Source organism: Pongo abelii, chromosome 23 (assembly GCF_028885655.2).
Source record: "Pongo abelii isolate AG06213 chromosome 23, NHGRI_mPonAbe1-v2.0_pri, whole genome shotgun sequence".
Classification (NCBI taxonomy): Eukaryota; Metazoa; Chordata; class Mammalia; order Primates; family Hominidae; genus Pongo; species Pongo abelii.
In genome coordinates this window covers 47728930-47744067 of record NC_085929.1, presented here as the reverse complement: position 1 = coordinate 47744067, position 15138 = coordinate 47728930, and the positions used below count along the sequence as shown (strand labels likewise).

Genomic DNA, 15138 nt, shown 5'->3' with positions numbered 1-15138 from the left:
ATCCTGTTGACCTATTGAACACTAGGTCTTATTTCTTCTAACTTTATACTTGTCTCCATTAATTAACCTTTCTTCAGCCTCCCCTCCCTCTAACCTTCCAGGCCTCTGGTAACTACCAATCTACTGTCTTCATGAATTGCCTAATACTTTCTTTAAATCATACCAGGAGTGGTGTCACATGCCTGTAATGGCAGGTACTGTGGAGGCTAAGGTGGGAGGATAATTTGAGGCCAGGAGGTCAAGGTTACAGTGAGCTATGATTGTGCCACTGCACTCCAGCCTAGGCGACAGAGTGAGAACCCATCTCTTAAAAAAACGAAAAAAACAGCAAACTTCCATGTAATTTCAAAGCACTTCTATGAATGGAAAGCTGACATTCCTTACAATAAAGGAAATAAAATAGTGTTAATGAATTATTATTTGATGCTGTTGCTGTTTAATGGCTCTGAGCCTGAGGCCTGCTCTCCCTTTGTTAAAAAGTCCCCGTCACTATGCTAATTTTTGTATTTTTAGTAGAGATGGGGTTTCACCATGTTGGCCAGGCTGGTCTGGAACTCCTGACCTCAAGTGATCTGCCCGCCTCAACCTCCCAAAGTGCTGGGATTACAGGCATGGGCCACTGGCCCTCCATGCGGAATTCTGTGTTGTTTATGTTCATGTTTCTGTGTCATCCATAACCACGTCACACGTCCACCTAGAGGGTTGTACAAGTCAGGGATTTTCCTGACACTTCTGAGCCCCCAATAACCCTTGAAGGCCTCTTGATTTGAGGACAGGCCTCCAGGTCCCACCAACTACAGCCAGAATGGGTCCAGCTTTTCACAAACAAAGCTCAAGTTAAGTCTTGGGGGCCAGGCACGGTGGCTCACGCCTGTAATCCCAGCACTTTGGGAGGCCAAGGTGGGCAGATCACCTGAGGTCGGGAGTTCAAGACCAGCCTGACCAACATGGAGAAACCCTGTCTCTACTAAAAATACAAAATTTGCCAGGCATAGTGGCGGACGTCTGTAATGCCAGCTACTCCAGAGGCTCAGGCAGGAGAATTGCTTGAACCTGGGAGGCGGAGGTTGTGGTCAGCCGAGATCACGACACCGCACTCCAGCCTGGGCAAGAAGAGCGAAACTCCATCTCAAAAAAAAAAAATCTTGTGATGCTCGGGTAGTTCAAATCCACCAGGATGAGGCTTCACTATGAGCCTCCAGGGGTCTCTCTCCCGCTAACTCTTCTCTTCTTTCCACTGCAGCGCTGCCACTGGAGTGACATGTTCACCGGGAGGCTGCGGACCGAGATCCCACCAGCCCTGGTAAGCGAACAAGCCGCTCTTCCCCTCCATGTGCAAGGCCCTCTTTGGCAATTCCCAGGGCTTTTCTCATGCTTTATTCTTTCTGGAGCCTAAGATAAGCCCTGTGGGTGATTGAGCTGCTGGAATGGAAGCCCGGCAAGTCCTGACAGGAGGAGAGGGTGGGAGCACAGGGACTGACGGGGAGGAACCCTGAGGGCGGGGACTTCAGGGAGGTGGGAGAGCTGAGACCACGCACTCCTGAGTCCTCCTGAGCTGCTTGGCTTGGTTGACTGTGGATTTCACCCCAAGACGATTGCCCCGCCTTTCCTGGCAACCCCTTCCTGCACCTCGCAGTCCTGCTCCTTCATGACTTCTCTGCACACAGCCCATGTAGCCGTCCCCATCTTTCTCTGGCTCCTCCCTTTCTCCATACCACTCTCTGCTTTGGTTTGTGCCCGTCATGGGTGGCTTCCCATTTCTTCATTCCCAGGGCTCAGACTGGCTTGGGTCGAGTTCCCAGTCTCTGAGTGCGTGTGTGTGGAAGGAAATAGAAAGGGGCAACACAGAACACAGAAGGGCATGCCTGGCCAAGGGCAGAGGGCAGGGCTGGTGGTCGGCAGCCTCTCAGTGTGTCCTCCTCGCGCGGGGCTGCATGCGGCAGGCCCTGAGGGTGCAGGTTTCTGGTCAGTGATGAGTGTGCACATTGATGTTACTGAGCCCCTCACCCTGGGTGCAACCTCACCCTGGTTGCGCCCAACCTCCTTTGATTTTTTTTTAAAGACAGGGTCTTGCTATGTTGCCCAGGCTGGTCTTGAACTCCTGGGCTCAAACAGTCCTCTCACGTCAGCCTCCCAAGTAGCTGGGATTACAGGTGCATGCCACTGCACCTGGCTTGTGAGGCTAGGATTTGGAATGTAGGTTAAGAAAATTCATTTCTGGCCAGGCGAGATGGCTCACGCCTATAATCCCAGCATTTTGGGAAGCCGGGGCGGGCAGATCACTTCAGGTCAGGAGTTCAAGACCAGCCTGGCCAACGTGGCAAAACCCCGTCTTACTAAAAATACAAAAATTAGCTGGCATGGTGGCACCTGCCTGTGATCCCAGCTATTTGGGAGGCTGAGGCAGGAGAATTGCTTGAACCCAGGAGGTGGAGGTTGCAATGAGCCAAGATCATGCCACTGCACTCCAACCTGGGTGACAGAGCAAGACTCCGTCTCAAAAAAAAAAAAAAAAAGGAAATTCATTTCAGTGATTGTATGTTAAAGAATTTCAAGTTAGGCCAGGCGCAGTGGCTCACGCCTGTAATCCCAACACTTTGGGAGGCCGAGGTTGCGGGGCGGGGTGGATCACCTGAGGTCAGGAGTTGGAGACCAGTCTGGCCAACATGCTGAAACCCTGTGTCTACAAAAGTACAAAAATTAGCTGGGCATGATGGCAGGGGCCTTGTAATCCCAGCTACTCAGGATGCTGAGGTGGAAGAATCACTTGAACCTGGGAGGTGAAGGTTGCAGTGAGCTGAGATTGTGCCATTGGGTTGCAACCTTGGGCAAGAGAGAGCGAGACTCCATCTCAAAAAAAAGAATTTCAAGTCAGAAAAGATGGTGAAGAAAAGTCTCTTTTGCATACTCACTGTGGAATTCTCATTGTGCAAGTTTTGCCTAAATTTTAGCATTTCATTTCCCTGAGCTTTCAGAAGTTATTCTTTTGGTTTTTATTTTCTTTTACTTGACCCTGTAGGAATGGGGAAGAGAAAGTATTCTTATCTCTATGTTCCCAATCATGAGAACAAATCTTCAGAGGGGGATAAGAGAATTTGGGATTAGAAGATGGCATGCGGTGGAGTAGGCACAGGGTATTTGAGCAGCTCTGGCTGCTTCAGGGCTAGAGGTCAGTTGGGGCCAGATCACCAGGGACTAGGCTAGGCTTTTTTTTTTTTTTTGAGACTCTTCTCACTCTGTTTCCCAGGCTGGAGTGCAGTGGCACGATCTCGGCTCACTGCAAGCTCCGCCTCCCGGGTTCATGCCATTCTCCTGCCTCAGCCTCCCAAGTAGCTGGGACTACAGGCACCCGCCACCACGCCCGGCTAATTTTTTGTATTTTTAGTAGAGATGGGGTTTCACTGTGTTAGCCAGGATGGTCTCGATCTCCTGACCTTGTGATCCGCCCGCCTCGGCCTCCCAAAGTGCTGGGATTACAGGCGTGAGCCACCGCGCCCAGCCACCAGGGGCTACGCTTTCTGTGGGTAGGGCAACCAGAGGACACATTGCCTTTTGCTTACTGAGTGTTGGGAGGATGGTAGAAGCTGCCTCATCTGCCATGTCTGTGGCCAGGGTGAGGGCAGAAAGTCTCCCTTCCACATTCCTGCCCCCATGGACCACCTGCCCAGCCCCATTTCTGCCCCAGTCTCTGGCAGAGCCTCCTCTCTGACCATTTCTCCTGGTGGGGTGAGGGAGTGTAGCTCTCCCCAGCCCAGGAGGTTTCCAGGAGAGCTCCAAATCCCCCTGTCAAAGCTGATCCTGGCTGTGGCTTAGAGATGGCCACCTCCATCTGCCAGTCACCACCAGAAACCCTGGAGGCATTTGTGGTTCCTCCCTCCCTCCTCCTGCACGTCCAGGGAACCACCAGCTTCTGCATGTCCCCTGCTCCGTGAATAGGCAGCTCCTCTCCCACACTTGTCACACCAGCCGGCAGGTCCCCTCTGTTGCCAGTGTTGCTGCCTCACACTCCTGGGTGGGCACTCCAGCCCCACTTCCTGTGCATCTGCTCACCTCAGGTCCGGGGATGTTACTTCCATATCCCTCAGCCACCTCAAAGCCCACTGCTCTCAGGCTGAGGCTCACAGTCCTCGGCCTGGCATTCAAGGCTCTTGCCTGATCTGACCCCTCACTTCCCTTCCACCCAAAGCCCATGCTACGGCTTCTTCTGGAGCCTACCCACAGCTTTCCCCCAGGCTCACAGCCTGCTGCTTCATGCTTATGTCTCTCTGCTCCTGTTTTTTCAGCTGCCTGGAGTCTTTTCACGTTGACTAGCTGATTCTCATCCAGACTAAGCCCAAATGCCACCTCTTACAAGGAGCCTTCCCGGGCCACCCCAGGCATACGCATGACTCACTCTCCAGCTCTTAGGAGCCCTTTGCAGGGTTTCCAGTCTTAAGAATACCGAAATGGTTTGTGTCTGTGCTGGTTCTGCACCAGCCGGGGTGTCCTTGGAAGGCAGAGCTGGGCCTGGCACAGAAGCAGCACCTGCTGGGTGTTTATGGAACTGACACGAGCTTCCTCTGTGCCCAGATCTCACTAGGGGAAGGACTCATCACAGCTGGGGCCCAGCTGGTGGAGCTGGACTTAAGTGACAACGCATTCGGGCCCGACGGTGTGCAAGGCTTCGAGGCCCTGCTCAAGAGCTCAGCCTGCTTCACCCTGCACGAACTCAAGCTCAACAACTGTGGCATGGGCATTGGCGGCGGCAAGGTGGGTGTGGCAGCCCCCTCCCCACAGAGTCCCCTGGTCCATCCACATCCATCTGACATATGTGCCCTGGCCCTTGGCCACCACCATCTGGGATGGTCAGCCGTTGTTTTCAAAAGAGAAAGGCCTCAAAGGCAGCAGCCTGTGGCCGGAGGGTAGAGGCGTCCATGAGGGTGGGGTTGCCAAGCAACCATCCCAAGTTCTTGGGTTGGCTTGGCAACTCAGAGGGAGTGCCGCTGCATACCTGCTCCAGCCTGCTGGCTCTGCAAAACTCAGGGCTTGGGGCATCCCTATACTCACTGTACCCGCAAAGCAGCTGGTAGAGCCTGGCACATAGGCAGAGGGAGTCTGAAAAGAGGAGCGTACGCTCAGGGGGGCACCATCACAGCTCACCTTTATTCCTGGACAGGGCCTTGCCCAGGGGGGTGTCCTCAGGCAAGGTCAGTGTAGAGTTTCACATTGGGCTGGTCAGTGTAGAGTGGAGCTTCTTTGCTTCCCAGACCTGCATCAAGGGCGGCCTGCCGTATTATTCTCTTCCAACTCCATCCCAGTGCCTTTAGACCCAGGGTTGGAGGACACTCAGTGCCAGGCCGCAACCCCTACACACACTTTCTAACCAAAGGGAGAAAAGGGCTGGGGACACGGAACTAACAGCAGTTGGGGACATCTTATTTGAATATGCAATACCTTAACTTTTCCCACCCACACTGAAAGGTGGCTGGTGCCATCCCCGTTTTTCCACATGACTCAGCATAGGCTTAGAGAGATGGGGTGGAGTGGATCACATAGCTAGTGCTGTGAGGCCCATGGAGCCCCAGGCTGAGGAGCTGGAGTGACCTCCCCTGCAGAGGGTGCCTGTGTCCCTCGGCCTGACGTGAGGGTGAGCAGGGGCAGGCTCTGTGCCTGCCTTAGCTAGCCCTCCCTCAAGTCCACTTGGGCAATAAGCTATCCCTGTGTTAAGATGTAAAAATAGGCTGGGCATGGTGGCGCAGTGACTCACGCCTGTAATCCCAGCACTTTGGGAGGCCGAGTCGGGTGGATCACCTGAGGTCAGGAGTTCGAGACCAGCCTGGCCAACATGGTGAAACCCCATCTCTACTAAAAATACAAAAATTAGCTGGGTGTGGTGGCAGGTGCCTGTAGTCCCAGATAGTCGGGAGGCTGAGGCAGGAGAATTGCTTGAACCCGGGAGGTGGAGGTTGCAGTAAGCCAAGATGGTGCCACTGCACTCCAGCCTGGGCAACAAGAGCAAAACTCCATCTCAAAAAAAAAACAAACAAAAACAAAAAAAAACAAACCAACAGAAACATATAAAAATGTTTGCATCAGCAACAGAAAGCAGGTGTGGCCCAACTAGAGTGAATGGCATATGCTGGGAGAGCCAGAGACTCTATTCTAACAAAATGCTTCGGTTTTCCTTCCATTACTTCCCTTCTCCTGCTCAGCAGTGCCTGGAAACTGAGGCTCAGGGAGCTTTCCTACTGGCCAGGAGTTGTCTGGCCTGTCCTATACTTGTAGTGGGGTGAGTTGGGGAATGAGTTTTGGAGCCAGGGCCAGAGGGCCTCCTGGGCAGACAGGCCCACCCTGGAGTTTGATTGATGGTTCTCTGTGCCTCCCTGACCGCTGATTTGATTAGGTCTCTGGGTCTCGGCCTTGCTGACCTGTGCCTCTTGGAAGCTCAGATGCCATGGTCTGGGTGTCTAACCAAGGCCTGCAGGTCCTTTGGAATCTTTTTCTTCTGGGCAGTGTGTTTCGTGTGGTTTCTGTGCCATGCACCATGAGAATAGAAGGGCCCAGAGGAGTTGGTGGGGCAAGAGGCATGGCCCTGTGCTTGGGAACTCTCCATACCCAAGTTGGACTTGTGCAGGAGCTAAGGCCCTCACCACATGGCCTTCAGGGAATCTGGGAGAATGGGGGTGACCTAGCAGTCGGCTGCTGCTGCTGAGTAGCTTCCTCAGAGGCTGGTCTTTGGCAGAAGTTTGATATCTGTACCCTGAGTGGGTGCGTGATCGTGTGTGCGTGATCCACCATCACCACCGTGGAGTCAGGCAGGTGCTGGCTCTTCTGTTCCTCAAGGATGGCTGTGTGCAGTCTCATGCCAGAAGTTACGCCAACCTACCCGCCACGTGCGGCTTTGCTAAATACTTGCCGGGTGACCTTGGCCAATTCACTCATCTCTCAGAGCCTCAGCTTCCGCATTTGTAAAGTACGGCCAATCCTGCTTGCCTCCCAGGCTGGTGTTGAGGTTGAAACAAGAAAATATGCCGAGGATGCCCAGGCCCTAGCAGGTGCTCTGCAAACATCAGGTGTTCTGCAAATATCACTTCTCTCTTGGTGCACTCGCTCGTGATTCTTTTATGTCGCATTTACCATGGGCTCTGATTCCCATCGGTCAGTCTCTGTTTTTCAGTGCTTTTCCTAATGGTTGTAACCAGGGTAGAAGCTACTTCCTGGCACCACACCAGGGACAGGGCAAGCTGGGTGTTAGGTTTTTACCACCAGCAGGCAAGCTGCTGCTGTGCCTGGCCAGCTTAGGCACAGGCATGTATCAGACAGGTGCGTCTGGACTGTGGACTTGGCAGCTGGCTCCCTTGGACATTGTGGTGCGTGGAAGAGAAGCTGGAAGATTTGGGCTTTGGTCCAGAGTCCACCACTTGTTTATTGACCATAAGAAAGTTTCCGTTCCTCTTACCCTGAGTTTCTTCAGCTGGAAAATGGGAGTCATAATTTTCCCCTCTAGCAGAGGGCCTTGGACAGTGAAGTGAGCTGACTAGGAAGTCCTTCCCCTGGACCTGGCTGAAAGTTCATCCACTCCATGTGGCCTCTCCCTTTCCTCAGTAGGGCTTGGTCTCCCCGTCTCGAAAGTGAAGCTAAACCTCTCAGGCTGGTGTGACACAGCATTAGAGATAAAAACCTTTTGTAACTGAAGTGCTGGGCATATGGAAGGTGTGACTGTTGTGCTGTTAGCAGTCCTGTGTCCCCTGACCTGCACCGATGGGTAGCGTGGGATGTTGAAGAGCAGTTCAGTGGCAGTGGCCACCCCGCTGGGAGAAGGGGCTCCTGCCCATGGCCTGGGCCACTTGCCTTTCCCCACAGATCCTGGCTGCAGCTCTGACCGAATGTCACCGGAAATCCAGTGCCCAAGGCAAGCCTCTGGCCCTGAAGGTCTTTGTGGCTGGCAGAAACCGTCTGGAGAACGATGGCGCCACTGCCTTGGCAGAAGCTTTTAGGGTGAGTAGTTTCTGTCCATCCTGCCCCTGTGGCCTTGAGGTGCACTCGGCATAGTAGGTTGACAGTTCTGGATGCTAATCCCAGGGCTGGCACTCAACCAAGAGACCCGGGGCGTCACGTGCCCTCTCCAAGCCTGTTAACCCATCCAAAAATGAGCCAGGATTCCTGTCGTGCATTTCTGGAAAGGTGTGTGACTGGCCCCCACTGGTGAGCCAGCCCCTGTGGGGCTTCAGGCCAGGCAGGCCACTCTGACCAAGGAGTGTCATCTGCCAGGCTCCGAAGTGGTGAAGTGAGATGGTGCGAGTGCTGACAGTAGCCCAGCCCAGCCCCTGGTGTGGGGCACAGAGAAGGAACATACCAGACTTCCATGACAGGGAGATAGGCAGGGGCAGCCGCAGGGCTCAGGTGCCAAACGACGTGCTCTCAGGTGACCTTGTCCCCACTCCTCTTCCACTCTCCTCCTCTCCCCATCCCCGCAGGACATTGCTGAGTCCCCGACCGTGAGTGCCAGCAGAAGGCTACACTTGCCTCTAACAGGACTGAAAACTTTGGGGTCTGTCTCCCTCCTCTCTTTTCTGTTTTTTTTTGAGGCAGAGTCTCATTCTGTCACTCATGCTGGAGTGCAGTGTGCGATCTTGGCTCACTGCAGTCTCTGCCTCCCAGGTTCAAGCAGTTCTGCCTCAGCCTCCCGAGTAGCTGAAATTACGGGCACCTGCCACCGCACCCAGCTAATTGTTGTATTTTTATTAGAGACGGGGTTTTACTATGTTGGCCAGGTGGTCTCGAACTCCTGACCTCACGTGATCTGCCCGCCTGGGCCTCCCAAAGTGCTGGGATTACAGGCGTGAGCCACCACGCCCGGCCCCTCTTCTCTTAATGTAAATGTTTTCTTCAGCAAACAGTATCTTAGGAGTGTTGCTCATACGGGCCGGAATGGCACCCACTGTCCTGGCTGCCCACCGAGGCTGCCTGTAGACACCCTTTGCCTGCTTCAGTGCCAAGTGGACATCGCAGAGATCTGCCTTGTGTCTCCCTGCACCGCTGGCTGCAGGGGAGCTCCTGCTGCCTCCTCTGGAGCTGGTGGGGGCCTCGCTGCCATCCTTGGATCCCTCCCTGCCCTCAGCCTGCTGTCCTCAGTGCACTGGGAGGAGGGGGTGCGCTGTGGTTGTGCTGAGCCTTCATAGGTGTCCTCTGGTGGGCTTAGAATGGGGGTTCTTAATGCCCCCCAGTATGTGGATAGAATTCAGGGGTCTGTGAACATGGATGAGGAAAAAATAACATCATCATTTATTACTAATGTAGCTAAAATATGTAGTGTGACCTTTGATTATGAATGTAGACAATAAACCTCGCAGCATTAGAAAGGCCTTTGACTACCCACATAACAAACAAGCACATGTAGTCCCTGAACCCAAAAAAAAACATTTTTATTGAGACAGGGTCTCGCTCTGTTGCCCAGGCTGGAGTACAGCAGTGCAATCTCAGCCCACTGCAGTTGGAGCTTCCCAGGCTCAAGTGATTTTTCCCACCTCAGCCTCCCGATTAGCTGGGACTACAGGTGCGCACCACCATGCCAACCCAGTTAATTTTTGTATTTTAGTAGAGATGGGGTTTCACCATGTTAGCTAGGCTGGTCTCAAACTCCTGACCTCAGATGATCCACCCGCCTTGGCCTCCTAAAGTGCTGGGATTATAGGCATAAGCCACCACGCCCAGCTTAAAATTTTTAAAAAAATAAAAGAAAATCTTGCGACTTTATCCCCAGTGGAAATCACAGATATTTCATATGAAGTTATTGCTGATATATAGAAATATTTCTCACTACATCAAAATTACAGTAATAGTGGACCCACCCCTAGATCTTGTTATTTAGTGCCTTAACAAGAAGTTTGTATATCACTACAGCATGTGTTTGGAGTTTTTTCCTAAATGTTTTGATAACTGTTCCAACTGAGTTGATTTCCTTTGTAATTCTGTATAATTTATCTTAAAATTAAAAAAAAAACATTTTTTGAGGAGGGGACCCAGGGGCTTCACCAGACTGCCTGAAGGGTTCATGGCGCAGAAAATATTAAGAAGGCCTGACCTGGAGTGTACCCAAGTTGGCCTTCCTGTATTTATTTGTGGACCACCCGCTCCCCCCATTGCCCCATGCTGCACTGAGCACCTGAAGACAGCGGAAGGTTCCTTGGCACAGTTATGCCAGGCCAACCCTCAGTCCTGGGCCACAGTGGAGACTGGGACATGGCCCTCTCCTCCCAAGCTCAGGGGCCGATGGGGTGCAGACGGAATATAGGCTTTGAATGTAGGCAGGATGAGGACCACTGCGATAGAGGAGGGACCAGGTGCTCCAGGAGCACAGAGGAAGCACACTGGACCCTGACTGGGGGAATCCAGGAAGCCTTCCTGGGAGAGGAGGTGACCAAAACAAGAGCCCTAGAACTCATATGAGTTAGCCTGTCAAGAAAATGCTGACTGGCCAGGTGTAGTATCTCACGCCTGTAATCCCAGCACTTTGAGAGGCCGAGGAAGCTGGATCACCTGAGGTCAGGAGTTCGAGACCAGCCTGGCCAACATGGTGAAACCCCATCTCTACTAAAAATACAAAATTAGGTATGGTGGCACACGCCTGTAATCTCAGCTACTCAGGAGGCTGAGGCAGGAGAATCACCTGAACCTGGGAGGCGGAGGTTGCGATGAGCCAAGATCATGCCACTGCACTCCAGCGTGGGCGACAGAATGAGACTCCGTCTCAAAAAAGGAAAAAAAAGAAAAAAGAAAAAGAAAATAAGGAGGCAGAGAGAATGGGTGTCAAAAGGCCAGGCTGCAATAGGGCTGCATGGGCCAGGGAACACCCTCCTCATCCCTAGAGGACGCCATGTGGAAGGAGTTATGTTGTGTAGGTGGGTGGGCTAGGAGGGCCCCCAAGAAAGAAAGGTGACGTGGAGCTATGTCATCCAGAGAAGGGGCATGAGTGACTGCCCACCAGAACCAGGGTCCCTGCTGTGCCGAGGACACCAGACTGAGAACAAGAAATCGACCTGCTGGATCTAGAGGGCTGTGACCCGGGGCAAGTCACTTGGCCTCTTTGATCCCTAGTCTTTTCTCTGGTGGGGATCCTATCCCAGGCAGTAGGGCTCCCTCAGGAGGTTGTGGAAAGAGTCAGGTGCAGCCATGCCCCAAAATCCCACAGACGAGCTCCTGCCCTGTGCTGGCGGCAGCCCATTCCTGTGCCTGCTGTGTGGAATTGCTCTCCTGCCTGCTGGATGTCACCTGGCACTCGGGGCCCCCTCCACTCTCTGCCTCCTCTTCACAGGTCATCGGGACCCTGGAGGAGGTCCACATGCCACAGAATGGGATCAACCACCCTGGCATCACTGCCCTGGCCCAGGCTTTTGCTGTCAACCCCCTGCTGCGGGTCATCAACCTGAATGACAACACCTTCACGGAGAAGGGCGCCGTGGCCATGGCCGAGGTGAGGCGAGTGTGGCAGAGCCAGTTGGGCCCTGCCAGATAGAGGCTGGCTGCTGTCTTTCCAGGGAAGCCGGGGCTCCGTTTAGCAGCGACTCCTCTACCCGCTGCCTGCCCCCTGGGTGTGTGCCCCATGGCTCCATCTCTTTGAACGTGTCCTGAACCAGGGTTGCAGGTCCCAAGGTAACCCGCGCCCTCCTCGGGCAGCTCTGATTCTTCATGCCACCTTCTCCTGAGCCGCCTCTGTGGCCCCCAGTGGCTGGCACTACTGGTTTGTTCTCAGGCTGCACAGGAGGAGGCTGCTTCCCACATCTGTTTTCCTGGTTGATTTGTTCAGCAGCTGTTGTTTGTTTTGTTATTTATTATCACTTTTTGAGACGGAGTCTTACTGTTGCCCAAGCTGGTCTTGAACTTCTGGGCTCAAGTGATCCTCCCACCTCAGCCTTCTGAGTAGCTGGGATTACAGGTGCATGCCACTGTGCCTGGCCCAGCAGCTGTTTTTTGAGCCCCCATTTAGTGCTTGGCTTTGTACGAAGTGCGGGCCACACAGGGTTGAGCCAAAGACCCTGCCTTCAGGGAGACCCTAGCTCAAGGAGGGAAGGAAGCTGCCAGTGGTAACAGTGCCGGGCTCTGAACGCAGTGGCTTTTTGGCTGCCAGGGCCCCGTGGCCCCACAGAAGGCTAGTCCGGCTGCCTATGTGTTAGCAGAGATGTGTGCAGGTGTTGGGGAACACGCCAGAAGGAAGTTCAAATCAGACTTAGGGCAGGCTTCCTGGAAGAGATCACATTTTGGCTAAGTTGTATAGGGCAAGTGGTCTTTCTCTGGACAGAGGGTGGGGGATGGGTGTTTCAGGCAGAGGGATCAGCTTACGTGTGGAAGGCCCGGAGACTCGAGCAGGAGCCTTGCTCGGTTGGTCTCAGGAAGAGTTCTGGCCGTAATGTGGGGAGGGGTGGAGGAGATTTGGCCAGTGGCCCAGAGGCCAACAAAGAGAAGACTGCAAAGCTGGTGACTTGCAGAGGAGGACAGTGTGTGGTGGCTGGTGTGGGATGTGACTGTGTGGGGCCCCCGGGGCTTGCTGAGGGCTGGGGTGTGGTCTGTACCCTCACTCTGGACCCTTGCTTCCCCCTCGCAGACCTTGAAGACCTTGCGGCAGGTGGAGGTGATTAATTTTGGGGACTGCCTGGTGCGCTCCAAGGGTGCAGTTGCCATTGCAGATGCCATCCGCGGCGGCCTGCCCAAGCTAAAGGTGCCAGCCTGGATGCCTGACGTCCTCCCTCTGGGGTCTGTGGGTGGTGGGGCGGCTGGGGGCACAGGGGTCTGGTCTGAAGGCAGGTGGGCCTGCGTCAATATCCCAGCTCCTCCACTTCGGGCCCTGTGATGCTGTGTGAGCCTCCACACCCCTCTGAGCCATGGTTTCTTCATTTCTAAAGCGGGAGGCAGGGAGTGATGTACGTCACTGTCGTATAATTTAAGTAAGCACAGTACGTGACTCATCGTTGGCTGCAGGCATTATTTTTGTTGTTGGTGTTATTCTTCCTGCCCACTTTGCCCAACCTGGAGGACAGAGCCTGCCATATCCTCACTTGGGGAAACTGAGGCTTAGAGTAGAACCTGGTGTCCTGGCCCGGGTTTTTGCCTGCCTCCAACCCTTCCTCTTATTTTCAGGAGCTGAACTTGTCATTCTGTGAAATCAAGAGGGATGCTGCCCTGGCTGTTGCCGAGGCCATGTCAGACAAAGCTGAGCTGGAGAAGCTGGACCTGAACGGTAGTCGGGTGGGGGAGGCCTCTGCACAGGTCTGCTGGGCTGGCCCTGGCACCCCAGCTGACTGCTCTTCCCTCCCTTTGAGCAGGCAACACCCTGGGAGAAGAAGGCTGTGAACAGCTTCAGGAGGTGCTGGAGGGCTTCAACATGGCCAAGGTGCTGGCGTCCCTCAGGTAGGGAACTTGGGGTGGGTGGCCCCAGAGGTCGGGGTCAGGCCATTCCTTTCTTTCTTTCTTTCTTTCTTTTTTTTTTTTTTTTTTTTGAGATGGAGTCTTGCTCTGTTGCCCAGGCTAAAGTACAGTGGCGCAATCTCGGCTCACTGCAGCTTCCATCTCCTGGGTTCAAGTGATTCCCCTTCCTCAGCCTCCCAAGTAGCTGGGATTACAGGCACCCACCACCACACCTGGCCCCTTTATTTGTTTCTACTTGTATTTATTCAGAAACGTTGGTTGCACTCCTGTTATGTACCAGGTCATACACTAGGCATCAGGTCTATAAGGGTGGGATAGTCAGGGTTTTGTCTCGTGGGGTGGAGACAGAATGAGTTGTCCATTCAACAGAGGAGCTCGTACGGGCTGAGCAGGGCCACCCTGTAGAGAGGTGGAGTTGGGGAGGCCTCTGAAGGGGTGAAGCCAGATCTCATCCTGATGTGGTGGGGCCTGGGGAGTGATGGGGGTGGGAGGTGGGGGCAGCCAGAAGGGGCTGCACTCAGGATTGTTCTTAAGAAGCTGACTCTAGAAAGGGAGAGACTGTGGGGCCTGGGGAGTCTACCTGGAGGCGAAGGTGGGTGGCCAGGGAGCGGCCATCTCCTGGATCCAAGTCCGGTTGGGCCATCAGCATCTGGCTGCCTGTGCCCCTCGCATCTCCAAGTCAGCCTCATTCATGTGTCAGATACTCAGTCGTGTCTCCTCGGTGCTAGGCACTGAGCTGAGGCTGGGAACTAGGGATTCCGAGGTGGGCTGAACCTCACAGGTCCCACTGTCCCTGGGAAATGGACCAGCCTTCCTGTGGGGCAAGGACACCCCTACTCTTCTTCCTCCCCCACACCTGTAGCTTCCTGAGGTCATGTGGTTGTGGGCGCCCCTGCCCTGGCATCTCAACCTGGGCAGTGTTCCTGCCAAGCCCTGGGCTCTAGGTCTGACAAAGCTGTCTTCGTTTTCTGTCTCCCCATGAAACCTGGGGCTCCTTGAGGACAGGGACAAGATCTGATTTTTTTTTTTTGGCGGGGGGACGGAATCTTGCTCTGTTGCCCAGGCTAGAGTGCAGTGGCACAGTCTCGGCACACTGCCAGCTCCGCCTCCCGAGTTCACGCCATTCTCCTGCCTCAGCCTCCCGAGTAGCTGGGACTACAGGCGCCTGCCACCACGCCCGGCTAATTTTTTGTATTTTTAGTAGAGACGGGGTTTCACCGTGTTAGCCAGGATGGTCTCCATCTCCTGACCTCGTGATCCACCCGCCTCGGCCTCCCAAAGTGCTGAGATTACAGGCGTGAGCCGCTGCGCCCGGCCGATCTGATTCTTTTGTGTCCACAGCGTGGATTTCCCTGGTGATCCACCTGCCCCTGCCCTGGGAGCAGGTGCTCCCACCCTACCAGGCTCTCTCCCGCCTGGCTGAGGTGAGGTCTCTGGGCTCATGGAGCCAGGCCTTGGAGCCAGCCTGGGCTGCTGGGTAGAGAGGATCTGCTTCAGCCAGCTCTTTCTGCAGTGATGACGAGGACGAGGAGGAGGAGGAAGGAGAAGAGGAAGAAGAGGAAGTGGAAGAAGAGGAAGCAGAAGAAGAGGAGGAGGAGGAAGATGAGGGAGAGGAGGAAGAAGAGGAGGAGGAGGAGGAAGAAGAGCCTCAGCAGCGAGGTCAGGGAGAGAAGTCAGCCACGCCCTCACGGAAGATTCTGGACCCTAACACTGGGGTGAGTTTCTGTCATTTGCCAT

The 15138-nt window shown here is 54.2% G+C and overlaps 1 protein-coding gene across 5 annotated transcripts in view; it reads left to right on the top strand.

The window, feature by feature from the left end:
* Positions 1 to 15138, top strand: part of RANGAP1 (Ran GTPase activating protein 1) — a 54793-nt gene that overhangs the window by 30986 nt on the left and 8669 nt on the right. For all 5 annotated transcript variants that reach the window (XM_009234410.4, XM_063722738.1, XM_054543002.2 and 2 more), the window contains 8 exon segments: positions 1244 to 1303; positions 4570 to 4749; positions 7843 to 7977; positions 11294 to 11452; positions 12581 to 12694; positions 13114 to 13213; positions 13299 to 13383; positions 14915 to 15116. In XM_009234410.4, the coding sequence (XP_009232685.1) occupies positions 1244 to 1303; positions 4570 to 4749; positions 7843 to 7977; positions 11294 to 11452; positions 12581 to 12694; positions 13114 to 13213; positions 13299 to 13383; positions 14915 to 15116 (1035 nt within the window).